Source organism: Numida meleagris, chromosome 3 (genome assembly GCF_002078875.1).
Source record: "Numida meleagris isolate 19003 breed g44 Domestic line chromosome 3, NumMel1.0, whole genome shotgun sequence".
In the NCBI taxonomy this organism is placed as follows: Eukaryota; Metazoa; Chordata; class Aves; order Galliformes; family Numididae; genus Numida; species Numida meleagris.
The window spans coordinates 4010786-4031074 of NC_034411.1; the positions used below are offsets into that span (position 1 = coordinate 4010786).

Genomic DNA, 20289 nt, shown 5'->3' on the forward strand with positions numbered 1-20289 from the left:
CTTAGGTTGGAAGAGACCTCAAAGATCGCCCAGTTCCAACCTCTGCCACGGGCTGGCTGCCCCCCTGCAGATTGGACTGCTCAGGGTCCCATCCAACCTGGGCACCTCCAGGGATGGGGCACCCACAGTTCTCTGGTCAGCCTGTTAGGATAGGAACTTCCTTCAGTGGAGCCATTTCAGTGGAAACCCAGGATTTTTCCTGGACACCACATTCCCTTCCCATTGCTGTGGGAGCATCACTGAAAGACACTTCAGGGCTGGAAGCATCAGATAGGTGAGGGAAAGGAGTTGAATGGAAAAGACTTCTGAAGGGCTAATTCTTCCTGCTGATACCCAGGAGAAGGGCGCAGCAGCGTTTACTCTTTGCATCCGCCCTGGCACAACGTGTGAGCTGCCTTGAAGGAGCTCGGCTCTGGCAGACAAAATCTGTACTGCGCCAGCAAATCCTCTGAACAGAGTGGAAATGCAGAGTGTTTTGTAAGTCAGCTAATGCCAAGGCTGAATAGGGTTCCAGTTTTAATGAAGCGCACACTGATTTAGAATAGCAAGACAAGAATTTATTCTAACTCGTTCTATTATGAATAAAATAACTTTCCTTTATCAAGCCTGGGTACAAAATTTTCCTCCGAATCTGGAGGGGAAGTGTGCAGGGCAGTATTCTTGTGGGACCTCTGCTGCTTTGTGCTTGGGTGCACTGTGACAGGGGCTGTGTCCCCAGCTCCCAAGTTGCTGCACGGCAGCTGCTGCCAATCTGAATATCCTCTGCTCCTCCAGGTCGCCCACCAATGCCAAAGAGCAGAACTTGTGGCATTAGTATTGTACCTAGAGACCAAACAGGACACGCTGGTGGAAGTGTTGAGTTTGAAGCCCTTGCTCTTCTGCAGTTTGCCAAATGCCTGCGAAGTCTGCAGGGTCAGTTAGGCAGAAATTTTTGGTTTAGTTTCATTGACAATGTTGGTTTTGTTTTTTTGGTGCTATCAAAATAAGCCTGGCAAAATCTTCCCCTGTATCCTCTATAAAAGCTGAGTGCTCTTTTGGGCAAAATAACAAACCATGAGCTTCTATACTAGCTAAATAGGGCAGCTGTTGGAGTGGTGTTGCAGAGGCACCTTTTCTTTTCAGAAAGGAGCTCCTCTGTTTTGCAGAGCTCTCCTCTTATCTATACTCATCTGCACCTGATGCATCTCATAAAAATTCAGCAGACTCCAAATTGGCATACATTATTTTGTAATTGCATGCATTCAAGTCTAAGCCACTAAGAACATTTGTGTTCAGACAATGTCTTGGAGCGATGAACACGTGAGATTTTTGCAGCTGAGAGGGTACATTTCATTACTGCATGGGGTGGGAACCTGAACCTGAGCAAGAAGTAGATGTTGCTGCTGTGCCCCAAAGGGATGGCTAGGATTCCCCATCTCCTTCCCAAAGCTATCAGCCTATTCTATTTTTACACTTTTTTTGTTTTTTTTTCTGCAGGCTTTTACCTTAGGTGCACTTCAGTCTCCTTGAACAAGAGCAGACTCTTGATGAGGGGGCTGGCTTTTCTGTCTCTGTCTGCTAAGAGCTGCTGTGCTAAATTCTCGGCAGCCGCAGGAGGGAGAGGGAAGCATATGCATGTGTGTTAGCAAACCATTCTGCATGTGGCTAAAAACATCCTCCCCCATGTTTCCTTTGCGGTGTCTTATGGTTTGGTGAATGGCAAGGACAAGTTTCTTTTACAGTTTTGTTCAGGAACATTTGGTTTTCATGTAATATTTTACTCCTGGCAGATGAATCTTGCTGTCTAAAGGGAAGCCCCAGGTTCTGGAGGTCCTCATGCGGGGCTTCCTGTTTGACGCTGCTGTTGGTTTCCCTGTGTGTGGGTGACTCAGACCCAGGAGTCAGTGTGGATGTCCGTGATGAGAGATGTTTGCTGCTACATAAGGGTACAGGTAAAAGTAGTAAATGGAGCCTTTGGTCAGAGACCACTTATGTAAAAAAGAGTGTTTTGCTTGGATGCAGTGCAGGGGTAGGTTGCTTGCTTGTGTCTATAACAAACCTGATGTAGCTACTTCTTGCTCAGTTACTGCTTATTAAGTGGCAGAGCTGTGAGAGTTATCTGTGTTTTTTCCATTTAATCATCTGCGGAATTGCTAATTAAATTCCAATTGCTGAAGCTTTACTCATGATAATAATGTGAAAGCCAGGAAAAAGCAGCTTGATTTTTTCCAACTCAAGACTGAACGTGTAGAAGTTACCATTAGAAGAAAACTATTATTTCAGCTTTTATAGCGCAATTCAAATTGGAATTACTGAGAAACACTCAGAATGCCAGAACATCCTCCTTGCTCTTGCTTTTCAGTTTATTACCAAAAGCCATGCCTGCAACCTAATTGGCAGACTGTCTTTAAGTGCTTTATAATCCAATTAACAGCCAGAAATGTAATAAAGCATTTGAGTAAATGAAAGTAATTTATCTTTAAATGACTTGCAACAACTTTGCAACAAAGGTTATCCAATTATATTGCATGCTCTTTTCAACTGTTATACCGATTACTTGACTTTGGAAAGAGAACTGCTAATCTAACAAAAAGATATTGCTCTTAATGAGGGTACACTGAACAAATTAAATCGCTGAGCTGTTTTCTGGATTAGCGTAGTGGGACGTTGGTTTTCCTGGATGCTTGTTAGTCTGTCATTTCCAAGACTCTATGACGCTAGTGCACTTAAACCTGGTGAGAAATCCAGGGTGAACTGCAAGCCTCCTTTAGGGAGGATCTGTATTTTGCTGCACACTCCACCACTTCATGGCTTGAACTGAGACGTAGCTCGTTTGAAGGTAGCTGATGTGTGTTGCATCCAAATCCCACGTAAGCAACAGAGTGAACAAAAACTGATAGGGCAAATAAGACAAAATCCAGTAATACTGTACAACCATTTCTTCCACTATGAGGGTATGGGGGCTTACTAGAGACAGGAACATTTGTTAGTTGTTGGGTAATTCGGGTCTTCATCTGTATCATCATGAGTTACATTTCTGGAAACATCGGGAATATGTGTACAACAATCGGTGTTAATGATTGCATATTGGTAATCCTTTGGGCTGCGGTCGATATGTCTAATGCCATGCCATTCTATAGAACGATTTTGCATATTTGTTCTAATTCCTGGTTAATCAGCCCAATAGCTTAATGGGTTAAATTTAGTGCTGCTGCAGCATGGTTAGCTAATGCAATACTTGATGACTGCAGCTTGTGGGGAGAAGATGGCCATGGTATTGAACGACCAAGCAGTTCGTTTATATCAATGTTTGGTGAGAAAGATTTGCCAATTAGTTGGTGTTTGTAGTAATTCAGAGTGTATTGCACAGGGCACATAGAGCCATCCCCAAGTACACTGTCTAGTCCAGTTGAAGGTAAGTACAGCCAGCCATATTGACCACAAACCTGCAAAGAACCCCATAGCATCACGTGCATGGAAGACTTATTAGGACCCTTATTCAAGGATTTGGGTAAGTTATTATTCTTAGACCAGCCTTTGGGTAAAGCTCCTACCCACACATCAGTTCCACTTGAAGAGTTCCATTCAACACAGTATGGCACCTGGTATCTTACCCTCACTGCTAAAGCTGAGAGCCAGTCTACGCTGTTCCATACACTGTGATGATCCATCAGGCAATGAGGTCATGCGTGATTCTGCATTCAGACTTCATCCATTGCTTTGGCAGTCATTTCATCGAAGGTTGGCTGTTCATTTATGCTTACAGTTCTATTCCATTGAAGAGTTCCTTCTACAATAAAAATTGGTATGTCAACAAGTATTTTAAGTGGGCCAAGTACCGAGCACCTGGGGAGTTACAGAACCTCCCTTTTCTAATAACATTCCTGAAGGAGCAAGGAAGCTGCACTGTTTTGGTCCTACCTGTTCATCCCATGGCCATTCTGCCAGGTGACTGCTAGGTTCAAGACCAACAGTGGCAAGGAGCAGTAGGTTGTCCATGGTGCCAATTTCCAGCTTAATATGTTTTTCAGTTCCCTTCATCTGTATCCTAAATTGAGAAGCCCAGGCAGCGTGTAGCGTGCGTAAAGCACTGGGTTATCCATCTTGAGGTCTTTCGTTTAAGTTTTTCTGATACCTCTATAGTTATATTGTCCACCTCTTCATTGACTGTCAGCCCAAAGTGCTGTTTTCAAAATGACATTGTAACGTTCTGTAAGACCTGCTCCGGTGGGATTGTATGGTAAGTGAAAACACCATGCAATGTTATTATCTTTGGCCCGTTTCTGTACAAGAGTGCCAGTAAAATGTGATCCTTGTTCACTTTCAGTGACTTGCAGGGTCCCATATTATGCCGTTAGTTTGTGAGTCCTCTGATTGTATGGGCCTGATCAGCTCGAGGCACCGAATAGGCTTGTGGAAGGCTTCTTACTGTATCTGCATAGGTCAAGGCATATTTTGCCCCTCAGACCAGGGGCAGAGGGCCTATATACTTGATTTTCCACTGTAGGAATGGACTATGTCTTCTGGCAAGGTGGGCTGTTGTTAGGAGGATGCCTAAGGAGAAGTATAACTGTGTACAAGTCAGTTCTGCCCATGCTGACTGCTAAAGACAGGGTTTACAGAAGCTGGACTTTGCATTTAGATACCATGCTTGATATCGCCAATGGATAGTGAATGGAGGGTCTTCTTGTGGACCTTTCCTACTTTGTTGCCTGTCAAGGCATCCTCAGCAAACCAGTACCACATTTTTATAACATGCTACGTGATAAAAGTACCTCTGCACGCTTGCAAAATGTGCCGTGTTGTAATTTCAAAAGGTAGAAGGAATTAGAGTTACCATGTTTAGCACATTACATTCTAACCATGTGAACTGCTTTCTTTTCCCCTTTCTACTTTCCCACTTCCCACTCAGGGAAGGGAAAACTTCTATGAGCTACCCGAGGGCAAGAAGGTGTTGTAGAGCACTGGGGAGATCACAGTCACAAGAAGATGCTGGCATTTATTTTTTGAGATTTGAAGGCCTTAAACTTATCTTAGTGATTGGAAGTCAATAAAGAAGATCTAGAGATCACATCAAGTGGGGCTGTCATCTCACAGTGTAGTTGTATCAAAACAGAGACCATGAGTCTTGATGGTGGGATTGCAGAGAAGCATGGTTAACCCCTTGTTCTCAAGAAAGTTAGCCTAAATTTATGGTGCGAATAATGACGTTGGATACAGGATCCACTGATTCCGAGTGAAGCAGCATCTGATTTGGGTGTTGTTTTTTTTTTTTTTCTCTCCTGCTGTATTATATTGTTACTTGAAATAATTGTTTCTGCATGAAGTTTCTTCATGGTTCACTTCTGCCAACAGATGCTCTTTCTGAAGCTAATTAGAGCACGGGTCCTGCCCGAATCCTACAGCATAACTGCAGAGTGAACACTTATATCCTCCATCCAAAACAATAATGACTTTGCCTTTGAGTTTGCTGCAGGGAAAAAACTGCTGTTGGGAATGTGTACAGGCTGTGCCATGGGAGTCCTTGAACACCATCCTTGCACATGTGGAACATAGCTGTTGTCTTGTGGGGGTCTGCAGCTGAGCTGGGGACCTGGGGCTTGGCAGCCTTACACAAGCAAAGCGATTATCTTTGGTTGAGCACAGGAGTATGCAGAGAAAGTGTGAAGTCTTACTGGTTATTATGGCATAGAACATAGCAGCTCCACAGAAAACTCACTTCTGACGCTTCAGGTATGTGTTGCTCTCTGCTTCAGGAGGTCTCTGACTGACCTTTCCCCATCCCTGTATGTAGGGTTACAGCTCACAGGACTTCACGGTAATCCTAAGCCTTCCCTCCTAACCCAAAGGCTTTTGCACACTTGGTTTTTTTTTCTAAATATCTGACATGTCTTTGTGAAAACCTCCTATGCATCTCTGCTGCCATACATCAAAGATCTCATTCATGTTGAGGACCTCTCTGAGGAATCCGAGTGAAATTTGAAGGTAGAAGAAAGGTTCATTTTGATCTGAAATGCACAAATGATCTGTAAAGCTAAAAAGTGGGTAAGGTGAAACAGTTCTTCCTCCATATCTGGCACTCAGTCTCTGTCGACCGCTATCTTGGATTGCATCCTCTTTCAGACCTCAGCTCATTGTCTAATACAGCAAGTTATCCTAGGAACTATAAGGGGAATTCCAGCGTCTTACCATTACTCACTCAGTGAGGGCAATAAGAGGCACCCAGGCAGGGAAAAAAGTTTGAACAGTTGAAAGGGAGTTTGCTGCCAAGTGACTACTGTTGGGAACAATGCTCGGAGGACGTTGTTGTTCATGTGGAGAATGTTCAGTATTTCCAGGGATCAGTGAATGTTACTTGCACAATAACGCTGGAGGACTCCGTGCTGAGAAGTCAAGAGGAGAAGAGTCAGAGGGAAAGCTTCACTCCTGTGGCATGGGAAACATAGCTGTAGAGAGGAGCAAAATGAGCTGTCCTCGGGGGCTGCATTGTCAGGAAAAGCAAAGTACAGGCTTAAATGGCACATGATGTCCTCTCTGTGCCCGCAGAGGAAACGACATAGCATGTCTCCAAACATTGGCAGCTGCGGGCAGCCTCTTCAAAGTAGGCATTTTGTGTGTGCAGATGAGGGGGAAGGAATCAAGCCAGCATGCATTCAGATGAGACAGGTGCTGCTTTCCCGCGGTGCTAATTGCAACTCTCTACACTTACTTTGTAAGGGATCAGAGAGCCAACCCCATTTCTTAGCAATGCAGCAGGACATTATCTGTATCATCATTAAGGTAAAAGAAGCAGAGGAGTAAGGCTGAGACACAGAGCCCTGCTGTAGGTGTGGGTACGGATCAATGCTGTGTTAGTAGGAGACTCTCTGAGATTTATTTGGAGTATTTCTAGCACCTGCCCTCTGCTTTACCCATCCCATCCATTTCCAGGTACAAAACCATAAGCTAGAAATGCTTTCTGGGGGTGACCTGTTGGCATCTATGTGAATATGCTATTTCCCCTTGGGCTTTTTTGTAAGAGTGATGCGTGTCCTTGGGGTTTACCTCCTCTCTCCAAGATGTCTTTGGGTATACAGCTTATGGTTGCCATGGAAGCAAATTACACAGTAAGCAAAAGGTCTGATTGAGAGGACAAGTTAAGCTAAGCTGACACCTCCGTGGAACAAAGAGCCTCTGCATGGGGGCCCACAGGGTGGTTGTTGTAGGGCTGCTGCCCCATGGAACGCTCTGGTGTTTTTGCGTTACGTTACTTAACAGTACACTTGGCAGTTTTGAGTACGTAGTAAAGCATCTGGGCTTTCTTTCTTCTCTTTTTTTTTGCAGCTCTCCATGAATTCCCCAATGACATCTTCACGAATGAGGACAGGAGGCATGGAGCTGTCATCCTGCATGTCATTTGTGTAAGTTTTGTGACACTGTGTTTCTTTTCCTATCAGTTTGGACTGGATTCAGTACGTTCACTGACAGTTGATACTGCTTCCTACCCACAGGGTTTTCTGCTCTTGCACGCAGACGTTCCCCTTCTGTTCTCAGTCATGACTGAGAGTCAGTTTTAGTGACTAATCTGAGTATAACGTTAATGCGTGGTAAGTTACACAACAGGCCAAAAAAAACCCTCTATCAAAATATACAAGAGCCAGAAAGTTGTTCTTTTCCAGTTTAAGATTCAAAGGGCCAAGGATTCCCCCAGCATTGAGGGATAAGTAGCCATCCTCTCGGGGAGTGGTGAGACCGAGATGCCAGCCTGGCTCGGTGAGCCTGGAAAGGCAATGCAAAGGTTCTTGTTTTTCCTGACAAGGATGGTGCCTGGAGAAGAAAGCGATATGTGGTGCTTGAGTCATATTGTAATCTAGCTAGAAAATGCTCTAGTCAGTCTCTAAGGATGTCCAGAATTCCCCCAGGTGTTTAAGTTGCTTAAGTGAGCTTTTCTTCCTGAATATATTAAAGAAGAGGTTATAACTGCATTTACCAGGTGCTCAGGAGTCCTGGATTCGTTGGGGAATTCTAGAAAAGGTTGGGCCTCAAAGTTCAGAAATGTGCCAGAAAGATGATAATAGGTGCTGATTTTAAACTCTTAGTAGTCAGAAAGCCATGCAGTTTTTGGCTTGGAGTTGTGTGATCTCTGTCACAAACAAGGCAGTGTAAAAGGGGTGCTTAGCAAGGTTGACATTCAAAGTAGCAGAGATAAATTTAAATGTAAGCCCAGTCTCTTAGTCCACTAGACACTGCTACAAGACCATACATGGAGCTGCAGTAACAACACAGAAGGAACCACTTCCCCTTCAAATCCATTTTTCAGCTTTCATTGGGTGGATGAAGACAATTCTTTTTTTAATGTCTTCTTAATTTAAGAAGAGCTGCCAACTTGGTACTTGGCAAGGGAGAGAGTGCATTCTTAAGCAGCAAAGAAAAATACTTCTTCTATCATTAGCTATGTGCCTTCATGATTTCTTTTTAAGTATGAAATTAGATTGTATTGCATCATGTAATGCGAGTGCTCTGTTATGATTTTATTTCAGCTGAATGGCTACAGTAAATTGTTGAGTAACATCGCTATTGACTTTGGCAAGCCAAAGTCTTCCAAGGTTCTGTGGGAGCATTTTGCTTTGAGATGTTTTGAAAAATGAATCCTGAACTTGAGCTGGATTTTTAAGCAAGAATACTCCCAAAAATCCATATAAACTAACGTCTCTAAGCTGTGCCCTCCAATGCAAGTCACCCTGAGCTGCTCTGCAGTTTGTGGAAAGTAAGACATCTTCAGAGGACCTTCAGCTGCCCCACTAGAGGTATAAGGTGAAGGCTCCAGGTTGGGTTTCTCCTCCCCATGGTCCCACATCAGCTGTGCACTGCAGGACCCTCACTAAATGGGATTGGCTTGTTTGTTTGCAAACTGGATGCTGATAATTTGTCTCTCCTGTGATTCTTGTTGCCTCAAACAAACTGTTTTTGTGTTTTGATAGGGAAAGGTTGCTCTTGATCACTTCTTAATTCAAGGAGCTGTATCAATCGCTCCTAGTCTGTACAGGAAATGTGTAAACCACACAATGTAGTCTCGGAAAGTTTGTCCCCTTGTACCTCTGCTGTGGGTGATACAGAAAGCGTTATGAGAGTTTTTAAGAAAGAGTTTATCTAGATGTAGTTAAATTCAGCTCTGTGTGTGGAAAAACAACTCTTGTGCAGCCACTCTCCTCAGAATATGATGATTATAACAGCATGGTGGTACCTTGTAAATTCGTATTTCTTAGATTTCAACACAAACTATTTTTAAGAAAAATCTCTTGAGTTACAGGAATAAGTTTAGATTGACCGTTAAAAATATGAGTTGCTACAGTCATTCTTAATCTCAGTGGAATCCATGCCCCCACGTGTGCTTTTCCAGGCTGCTTAGAAGAGGCAAAATGTGGACTGTATTTTTTCATTATTAGTAACAATGAAATCACACAGTATTCTTATAAGGTTGACTACGTAAACTGTAAGTTGGGCTGTTTTCCAGTCTACTTCAAGTTAGGATTTGGGCTTCATAATTGCTCTCAAGATAGTTTATTTTTCCACAGTTTGTGTTTTTTTTTTTGTTGGAGATTTTTTTTTTTGTTTTTGTCAGTTTGTCAAGCTGAACATACTTTAACATACATCAAAGCAGTTTTTTGAGGACTGAAAATTGAAGGTGAACTGCCTACTTCAGAAAGAAAAAGAAAACCATTTACTGAGACGTTTCCCAGTGTCTTTCCACCCTGAGCCTTGAACTCTGCCAACCATAGAATAGAATCATAGAATCCCTAGAATTGGAAGGGACCTTTAAAGATCATCTGGTCCAACTCCCTGCAGTGGACAGGGATACCACAGCTCCATCAGGTGCTCAGAGCCCTGTCCAGCCTGACCTTGGCTGTCTGCAGGGATGAGGCACTGCCACTGCTCTTGGTAACCTGTGCCAGTGCCTCACCACCCTCACTGTAAAAGACTTTTCCTCATCTCCAACGTAAATCTCTCCCCTCTTTGATTTTGAATATCCCCAGGAAAGTTCCCCAAGCTCTCCTGCTTTTGGTCGTGGCCCAGCCTGGTGGATGCTATAGCAGAGAGAGCAGTGGCAAAAGCATTGTCTCTTCTTACAGTGGAGTAACCAAAACCTGTTGTCAAAGAGAGAACTGATGCTTATTAAAAGGACAACTGCCAGCTTTTAGCAACCTGCTGCTTCAGTCTCGATTGAAAGGAGTTCTCATTGTACTGGAAGTGATCAACCTCTAATTCTGATTTTCCCCTCCAGCGTTTCAGTTACCAAACGTCTGATGAAATTAGAGCATGCATGGAAATGTACTTTGTAGGAAAAGGTATAGACACAGAGTCAATATTCTCTTCAGGTTTGAGGAGATGGGGCTGTAGAATCAAAGGGACTTTATGCTGAACTCTTTTTATTCATTTTAGTAAAATCTTGTTCCCTTTCTCCTATCTCCCCTTTGCCAGCACTTTCATGTTGATTTCTGAAAGACATCAAGGTAAAGCTTGTTTATCAGAAACTGAAGAACCAGAGGGCAAATGCTCTGAACTGGGAATTTCATAGAATCACAGAAACATAAAATGCCTTGGGTTGGAAGGACTTTTAGAGTTCCATCCTGTGCCGTGGGCTGGCTGCCCATGGCCCATCCAGCCTGGCCTTGGGCACCTCCAGGGACAGGGCACCCACTGCTCTCTGGGCAGCAGTGCCAGGGCCTCACCGCCCTCTGAGAAAAGAGTTACCTCCTAACATCTAAACTAAATATACCCTCTATTAGTTTAAAGGCATTTTCCCTTGTCCTATCACTATCAAACCATATACATTTGGGGTGATGCACATGAGAGCCTTTCAGGGGATTCCCAGGGTGTCTTCTCCCTACTGTTTAATGACAGTGAAAATGGCAATGCTCTCCAGCAGATCTCACAGTGAGGCTGTGATGAATTACTTAAAATGATCTTCACAAAGATGATAGTAACCCCTGAAACACTTTAAAAGCCTGAGAGAAACTGGGCAGGAACAGTTCAGCAGTAGCTTTAGTCAGCAGAAATGCCTGAGCTGAAAGCACTTCAGTTCAATTGAAAAGTGGGCCACTGAAGATATATTGCAGGTTTTGAGCTATAATGGTTAATTTTCCCCTGGAAAGTTCTTTGTAGCTCATCAACCTATTGCTTTACTGCTATTAATTATTTTTATGTCATTTCTGAGAAGAGGGAGAGTTATCACAAACAGCAACATCCCTGCTAAGTCACTGAGTTGAGGTGTTTGATTGAGAAGGAACCGGGCCCTGGCACTGTTCACCACTAAAGGATTAACTATAAAGCCTGCGATCCAGGAGCTTCCCAGCACTTGAGCCCTTCATTTGGCAGTCTTGACATTGTTCCCAATTGGTTGTAGATTTCTAGGTGGTCACATAGCATTTTACCTTTTTTCACGTTGTTCTGTCAGACGCGTGCTGATGCCCACGTAGACACTCGGCAATAGCTACCTATTGCCTCTGCAAGCTGGCAGACGGCGATTGTTTCATTGAGTCATTTGTGAGATGTGTGCTGCAACAGAGGAAGGAGGATTTGGGTGTCATGGAGGGTTCCCGGGAAGCCCAGTGTCTTGTTAATGCAGTGCCCTAAGTATGCTTGTTTTACTCATTCTATGTGATATGGATGTTTTTGTACATTGCTGGACTTCTAGGTGGCTGTGTAAGCAGTCAGAATTAAGGAAGGCCCTGTGCTTAGTTGTGGTCTTTTCAATGATGCGCTACGGTTTGAGATGATGTGTGCATCATTTATGATGAGTAGTTGATTTGGAAGTGAGGCAGGTCAGACTGACAAACCAATTTCATGTAAAATGATCTAATTAAATGAACTTCTTGAGAGAACCATACCCTATGCATTCTTTCCTGGGGAAATGCAGGACCTGTTGGTGGAGTTATGAAAAAAGATAGTAATGCTCAGCTCATCCAAGCAACTGATATTTCTGGGGGACATGAGCTGCAAGAAGAGAGTCACAGTCTCACAGCATTTTCTGTTAGACACGATTCCTTTAGCAAGCTCAAGTATTAGTCCATTTTAGAGTAATCTCGAGATCTGTAGCTAAATTGATCCTAAATTCAGCTTGATCATTAGATTATAGGAAAAATATGAACGAGAATTGTGTACAGATACTAGTTTTTTTCTTACAGACAAGCTGCTAGAAAATGTGGAACACAAAATAGCTCTTTATATAGGTCATATTTTTATAAGCTGTCCTGTTTATTTCATGATATGCATAACATGATATAAAGCACATTTCCCAAAATGAAAATGTAGAGATGAAGATCTCTCAGTTATGGCGTCTTTAACTGATGAGAAGGAGCTTGTAAGTACAAAGGTAGGCGTGCATCTGAGCCTTGTAGGTATGGGTCCTGCACTTGGTACTGCCGATTCTGTGCTGCATCAGGAAAATACATTCAGCTCCTCCTTTGACTTAATGCTGCTCTGGGCTGGAAATCCACCCTTGTCTTTTCAGAACCCGTTATATGTAGCAGAGAGGGAATCATGATGGTAGGGCAATGGCTGCTGGTGCTGGCTGTGAAGTTGAGCTGGTATCTCAGATTCCAGCTGCCTGGGGAGGGTTAGGGATTAAGGCTAGTGTAGTTCTGTCCTTCGGCTGGAAGATGACTTGGCATGTGGCTGACAGAGCTTGCAGTTACCAGGGGCTGGGTTTGAGTTCCCTTCCAGTCCAAGGCATTCTATGATTCTGTGATTCATCCTCTTTCCCTTGACATGGCTCAACTGCCAGGAGCAGTGAGGAAGGTGCTCTCACCCCTCCTCATCCTGAGGGTCTCAGTCTAAATCTTCTGATAGGTGCCCTCAGTCTGTCCCTGAAAAAGCTTCTCTGACTTGGAGGAAAGTTCTCCAAACATCTACTCAATTGCCTCATTATTACTTCCTTATTCTCAGTGGCCTCTTTGGGACTTGCTCTCAGGCTGCCCATGTGTCCTCAGGCACATGAGGATTGGGTTCTTGTCTTGTTCTAATGCCAGGATGGAGACTGGTGCAGGAAATTCAAAGGGGTGCTGGGTAAACAGTAATGATTAACATGTAAGTCCTGAGCAGCAGATCACATATTTCAAATAAGATGTGTAATCTGCTTTGATACAGAGATTGCAGTTAATTTTCTGATGCTTGTTAGAAGCACTGCTTAAAAACCAGTTGTAAGGTAATACTTAATCTGATATTTGCAAAATTTTAGTACAGGGATGCTGTATTTTCATAATTTTAAAACAGACTTTTGAGAAGGATAAGCGTCGTAGAACCGTCTGAATTGGAAGAGACCTTCAAAGGCCATCCTGTCCAACTGCTCTGCACTGAACAGGGACACCCACAGCTCCATCAGTGCTCAGAGCCCCGTCCAGCCTGACCTTGGCTGTCTGCAGGGACGGGGCACCACTGCCTCTCTGGGCAACCTGTGCCAGTGCCTCACTGCCCTTAGTGTAAAAAAATGTCTTCCTTGCATCCAAACTAAATCTCCCCTCTTTTAGTTTGAAACCATTTCCCCTTGTCCTATCAGGGGGAAAGGGCATCTTTTCAGTAGGTTGCCTATTTAAAGGCTTTTGTGTCTTCCATTTAGCTGAATGCAACTAAATGATACTTGGTGCAGTAATACAGCTGCAGCTGAACTTGGAAGCTTCAACCACCTAATTGGCTGCAAAGTCTTAAAGTCATGCTGACTGCTTTTGCCCACATTGGACGTATGGAACAGACTCGCCTGCCCTGTTGCTGGTTCTCTTCCTTCTTACCACATAAAATAGCCTGGAGTGATGCCAGTGTTCTATCTTTACAAGTCTGACTTGACATAAAATTTAATTTTTTGGGTGTGCTCCTGCTGGCCCAAACCTTACTTTGGTTTGTGTAAAAAACAAACATAACAAAAAAAAACAACGCCCAAAAAATGCTTTCAAGGAAGTAACAGTTATTGTCCTATGTGTTCACTTGCCAAGGGTAGTTGCCAGTGTTTTAGCTCGTGAACCAAGTTGTTTTCTAACCAGATACTCCATGGATTTGAACTCTTTGTACTGTACGTAACTCAAGCCAGATAAATTAGGTAAGACTCCCAGCCAGAACCTGAACTGTGACAACAATTACATCATTAAAAACAAATGTTCAGGCCTGTAAGTCAGTGTGATCTGTTCTGTCAGCCTTCTGTAAAATTTTGCTGGAGTAACCCACAGTCGTCTTCCTGACCTAGCAGGCTTTGGTTCAGGGCTTTCAGCATGCACAGCAGCAGTGCTGTTCACCTCCAAAAGGGTGAGGGATATGGTGCAGTTCCTCCACATTCACTTTTCCCCTCCTCCTTGAGGTCTGCCCACTTTTTACTCTTCCTCTTGTACTCAAGCCTACTGATGTATAAGCAGGAGTAGAGAAAAGGAAATTCCATTGCCACCTTTCTGGCTTGTGATTGTGCACTCAAAAAATCAGTAGAATGCCATGTGATGCAGCTTTTATACCTGTGTATGATTACAGGTACATGATATGCTTTGTTGTTCTTGTCTTTGCATTTGAGATTGTGCAAACCTGCCCTTCACGTTAGCTGTTGGAGTGCTTGTTTAACAACTATCAGAAGGCTTTCCCTGAATTTTGGTGGGCATCTTGAGTCTGATGTCTGTCCAAGCTGAAGCTCTCTAGTGCATACTGTGTAGGATGTAGTAGGTTTGGGTGAGCTGAAAAAATGGTAAGAGCACAGAGGAGACAAAGGCTGTGAGTACCTTGTGTTGAGGCAGACGCTGAAAGGACTTGATCTGAGTGTGTGCTTTGTTCTTTCTTTTTTTTTCCTTATTTTAGTCTGTTTTCTGTCTCACTCCAGGAGAACTTGGCTACCACAACCGTAACAGATTGCAGGAATCCCCAGCAACCATATGATTCCCTGTGCTCTGTGACTGTAGATTATGGCAAATAGAGGGAACGCGCTCAATTTATAGATGATGCTGTATGGATTAGTGTTCTTGAAAGGCATTACTGTGCATTTGGGAAGGGAAAATGACAGCATGACTCACTGCAAATTAATGTGATTAGCAGACTAAAAAATCTAGGCTGAAGTTGGGTACCTTCTATCCATTGTATTTCAGTGAGACTTGGCCACCTCATTCTCCTACACTGCTTCTGGTCATTCTTCTGTGATGCCCCAGGTTTGTGAGGCATTTGGTTCCTTTACCTAACAGTCTAGCACCAAGTCTTCAAGATGGTGTTAAAACCATCCATTATGATGAAATTTCTATCTTAATTATAACAAGAACAAAAACCCAGAGATATTTTTATTGCTGTTTTCTTCCCAGAAGAATATGCTCTGATATACTCCTACCACCTTCAGTGCTTCAGTGATAAACTTGAAATGCCAGGAGCTGGAGGGCCAGGTGCATTGTTTCTGTGTTGTGCATCCAGGCATAGATACAGACAGGCATACAGGCAGACAACAGTTCAATCCATGCCACAGGAACCTGATCAGTAAGGGCAAGCTCGTGGTCTGAATGTAATTTTTCTGGTTCTCAGGTGCCTGCTCACCTTTTATGTCCTTGTTAACCCCAGGTGAGCATAGTTATCATCATAAGCCTGCAACCATGGCAAGGCAAAAGCTGTGGGGAAGTGAATACTGCTGCTTGTCCTTGCTGGGAAGTGTTTTTGCTGTCAGAAGTGAGCGAAAAGACAGAGTGAATTAACGGGCTTTTTAGAAAATAGTCTGTTTGTAACAGGGACTTGCAGGGAATTTCCAGCAAAGCCGAAACATGCCTCAGCTAGCACACTGTCAACAGCTGAGCAGCCTTTCATCACGGCATCTGAAGTTATGCATGGGAGCACAGAGTGGACAGTCCAAAATGAGGCAGAGATGGGGCATCCTATTGCCACTGTTTACATTCTGAAGGTCCAAATCAGTAGGATTAAGGGCTGTTTTCCTACAAATGTTGGCCACTTCTCTGAGCTCCCGTTACTTACTGGAGGTAGTTTTACAGGTGAGAAGCTCTATCTTGAAAACAACTGAAAAATCAAGACCCATGTGCGCTGAAAACAGTGATGACCCTGTGGTGCACAGTGCACCAAGGACACAATGCATGGAAATGCACAGGAGTGTGAGCTGCGATGGAGTGCTGTGAGCACCGAGTGCAGCTCCTGGCAGCAAGCTCGTGGAGGGGAATGGAGAAAGGACTCAGGTGTTCCTCTCTCCTGCCTCACTGCATGCAGCCTTTCATAGCCCTTGTTCCAGACACAGCTGGTTTGTGTGCAGCTGCTGCAATGTGTTTTGATCCAGGCTTGTATTCTGGGCTTCACCACTCTGGTTACATGCCCAGAATTTAAGGATCTCTCATAGGTTTGTGCTTTTACATCCGTACAGCAATAAATAAATGTTTACTGATTCCATAATCTGCTAGGAATGAGATCCAAGGTGGTATCATAGCATCTCCCTGTGACAGTTTTTTAGCAGCTTATGCAGATAGATTGTTTTCTGGTTCCTCACAGTGATGGCAAATGTAATAGATATGCTGTATACCTCACACCGAGGTGTGCTGCAAGGAGTGAGCTCTGACCTCTCTTGCAGGTCTTCAGAAGATGCAGTTGCCCTCTTCCACTTCACCAGTTTCACAGATGCTTAGGTTTAATACTTTGCTTGTTTGTCCCAGATGACATGCAGAAAATAAGATCCTTTCCACTGTTTCAGAGTGCTAGCATTTCAAAAGGTGCTCCTTGAGAATCCAGGCTTTCACAAAGTGCAGTCATAAAAAAACCTTGCACTATACATTAGAGAAAAAAGCTAAGGGCAGCTCAGCAACATCCAGAGATTTCTGTTTTTCAAAAATTTTTCTTTATAATGATGATAAAGTGCTGGCAGTTTCTTAGAGCTTGACGGAACTTTTGGATAAATATGTCACGATCTTTCTGTTAAATCCCAGAGAGCCCCCCAAAGGCTTCTTGCATGAGAATTTTTTTAAGTGTATACCAAGACAAACTTAAGAGGAGCTGGGATACTGTGGTTAGTTCAGTTTCTTTGCTTGACAGTCCAGACTCAGCAATTTCTTTTTTCTTTTTCAGGCCATGTATATGTTTTATGCTTTGGCAATTGTCTGCGATGATTTCTTTGTCCCTTCGTTGGAAAAGATTTGTGAAGTAAGTATTAGAAATTTGTATTATTAGAAATGTGTGCTGCTTTAGCAGCAGTTCTCCTTGAGAGCCCCAGCATGTGATGGTGGTGTATTTACTGTTGTCTTAGAGCATTCCCTATGCTTTTTATTTAGTTGCTCAGCACTGCCTGTGTGAGTTGGCTCAAGTTCATAGTTCTCACTCACAGGAGATGGGCTGCATGTCTCCTGGTGCGTGAACTTGGAGATACTCCCTCGTAAACCATAGAATCGCTTGGGTTGGAAGGGGTTCTAGTTCCAGCCCCTGTCGTGGGTTGGTTGTCCCCCACCAGCTCAGGCTGCCCAAGGGCCCCATCCAACCTGGCTTTGGGCACCTCCAGGGATGGGGCACCCATGGCTCTCTGGGCAGCAGTGCCAGGGCCTCACTGCCCTCTGAGTGAAGCACTTCTTCCTAATGTCTAACCTGAATTTCCTCTCTTTTAGTTTAAAGCTATTCGTCTTTGTTCTACTACTATTAGACCTTGTAAAAAGACACTCCTCCTCCTGATTATAAGCACCTTTCAGGTCCTGGAAAGCTGCAATGAGGTCTCCCCAGATCCTTCTCTTCTCCGTGTTGAACAAACCCAGCTGCCTCAGCCTTACCTGTCTTTGTAGGAGAGGTGCTCTAGCCCTTTGATCATCTTCGTTTCCCTCCTCTGGATCTGTTACAACAGCTCCACATCCTTCCTGTGTTGGGGGCCTCAGGCCTGGTCATGTTACTGCAGGAGGGCTCTTGCAAGGGCAGGGCAGAGGGGGACAATCCCTTCACCTTGTTGCCACTCCTCTTTTGATGCAGACAAGGATACAGTTGGCCTTGTGGGCTGCAAGTGCACATTGCTGGCTCATGTCCAGCTTTTTGTTTGCTAGAACCCACAAGTCCTTCTCCGCAGGGCTGCTCTCAATGAGTTCTTCTCCCAGTCTGTGCACGTATCTGGGATTGCCTTGATCCAAGTGCAACACCTTGTACTCGGCCTTGTTGAACCTCAGTAGGTTCACATGGGCCCACTTTTCAAGCCACCCTCTGGATGGCATCTCTTCCTTACGTTGTATCAGCTGCACCACTCAGCTCGGTGTCATCGGCAAACTGCTGAGCGTGCACTCGATCCCCCTGTCTGTGTCATTGATAAAGATGTTAAAGAGCACTGGTCACAAGACAGACCCCTGGGGAATGCCACTCCTCACTGGCCTCCACCTCTACACAGAGCAGTTGACCACAACCATTTGTCTGTGTCCATCCAACCAATTCTTTATCCACTGAATAGTCCAGCCTTCAAATCCATCTTTCTCCAATTTAGAGATAAGGTTGTTGTGTGGGACAATGTCAAAGGCCTTGCAGAAGTTCAGGTAGATGACATCAGTTGCCCTTCTTTTGTCCACTAACGCCATCACCCCACCATAGAAGGCTACCAGATTTGAGAGGCAAGATCTGCCCTTGGTGAAGCCATGCCGGCTGTCTCAGATCACCTTCTTGTCTTGTATGTGCCTGAACATGTCTTCCAGGAGGATCTGTTCCATGATCTTCTCAGGCACAGACATGAGACTCGCTGGCCTGTAGTTTCCCACGTATTCCTTCCTGTCTTTCTGAGAAATGAGAGTGATTTTTCCCTTTCTCCAGTTAAGAGGGACTTCATCTGACAGCCATGGCTTTTCAAAGATGATGGAATGTGGCTTGGCAACCACATCACCCAGTTCCTTCAAGACCCTAGGATGCATGTCATCTGGCCCCATAAACTTGTACACATTCAGCCTCATCAGGTGGTCTCCAACTTGCTCTGCTCTTACAGTGGGAGGGATTTGACTCCCCCAGTCTCAGTCTCAAGGTTTAGGAATGTGAGAGGCATGGGAAGCCTGACTGCCAGTGAAGACTGAGGCAAAAACTTGTGGAGTTCCTCAGCCTTCCCCATGTGTGTTGTTGCCCGTTCTCCCTTCTCATTTATCACAGGGGGTACACATTCCATTGCCTGTCTCTTCTGACAGATGTTCCTTTGGAAAGCTGCCTTCTTGTTTTTCACGTCATTCACCAAGTTCAGTTCCAGCTCTGCCTTGGCTTTTCCGATCCCATCTCAGTATGTCCGGATGGCATCCCCATATTCTTCCCAGGCCACCCATCCCTGTTACCACTGCATATATTTTTCCTTCTTAATCCCTCAGTTTGACCAGGAAACTAGCCATGCCCATTTCCTGCCTCTTCTGCTTGATTTCTTTCAGCCAGAATTTCACTCACCTGAATTTCAGGGTCCTGACTCCACTCCTTGCCAGACCCGTGTTCCTTGAGATCACAAATTTGACCTAAGCATGATCCAGGATGCCTCCAATCTTAATCTCTTTAATGATCTCCTCCGCATAGATGAGCACCAGGTTTTAGATGCACTGGTGAAAAATCCAGGGGAAGAGAGAGTTGCTGACCTCCAAGCTGGCTGCCTGGGAGCTATGTCCTGCCCCTTGCTACCTGTGGAACTGGGGAGCTATGCATCCCTCCCACTGCCCTGCCAAGGCAGGATGGGTTTGGACTCACGCAATCCAGAGCTGCGTTTGACTGGTTAGGCTTTGGACAGCAGTTATGTCTTGACTTGAATTCAGGCCACTGCAGAGCATTAGGTTCAGGTCGGCTGTAAAGAAACTCCTGAACACCTCCAGCAAGGGGAAGAGGCTCTGTCCTTCTTTCGCTAAGGCTGACATGCTGAAATTTTAGAAGATAAGGATTATGTTTTAGCCTGAATCAGCTCAGGCAGAGACAGGATGAACACAGACCATGTGCATGAAGTGAGAGTGAGCCCTCCCTGATCTCTGTCTCAGGCAAGAAAACTTTTGCTGCATGTAGACAGCGTGGTTTGGTCTTGCCAGGCTGATATCTGTGTCAGCTGGAGGTCTGCCTGCTGCTCTGCCTGCTAGTGTCACCCACCACAGCTGTGCTGAGGCCCGGGACAAGGCATGGGAGATGGTAGGGGAAATCATCTGTGTTGACAGTTCTGATGGAATCTGACTCTAAGCTAACCTGATATTTGTAGCCCAGCACCCTACTGTGCTGCCTGGTTTTCTTCATCAAAAAATAGTCCCCAGGAGCTTCCACTATTGTGGTGCCTAAATATTCAGGTGACTGAAGGATGACAACATGAGGCAGGACATTCTGAGCTCTTTTAAGGCTAAATCTGAGCACAGCCAGTGTGAGACTGAGAAGAAG

At 44.5% G+C, this 20289-nt stretch overlaps 1 protein-coding gene across 4 annotated transcripts in view; it reads left to right on the top strand.

The window, feature by feature from the left end:
* Positions 1-20289, top strand: part of SLC24A3 (solute carrier family 24 member 3) — a 147823-nt gene that overhangs the window by 85387 nt on the left and 42147 nt on the right. For all 4 annotated transcript variants that reach the window (XR_002436829.1, XM_021391630.1, XM_021391631.1 and 1 more), the window contains exons 3-4: positions 7303-7379; positions 17023-17097. Coding sequence is in view for 3 of the 4 variants with exons in the window: in XM_021391630.1 (XP_021247305.1) it covers positions 7303-7379; positions 17023-17097 (152 nt within the window). In the remaining variant the exon portion in view is untranslated. The remainder of the gene's footprint in view (positions 1-7302; positions 7380-17022; positions 17098-20289) is intronic.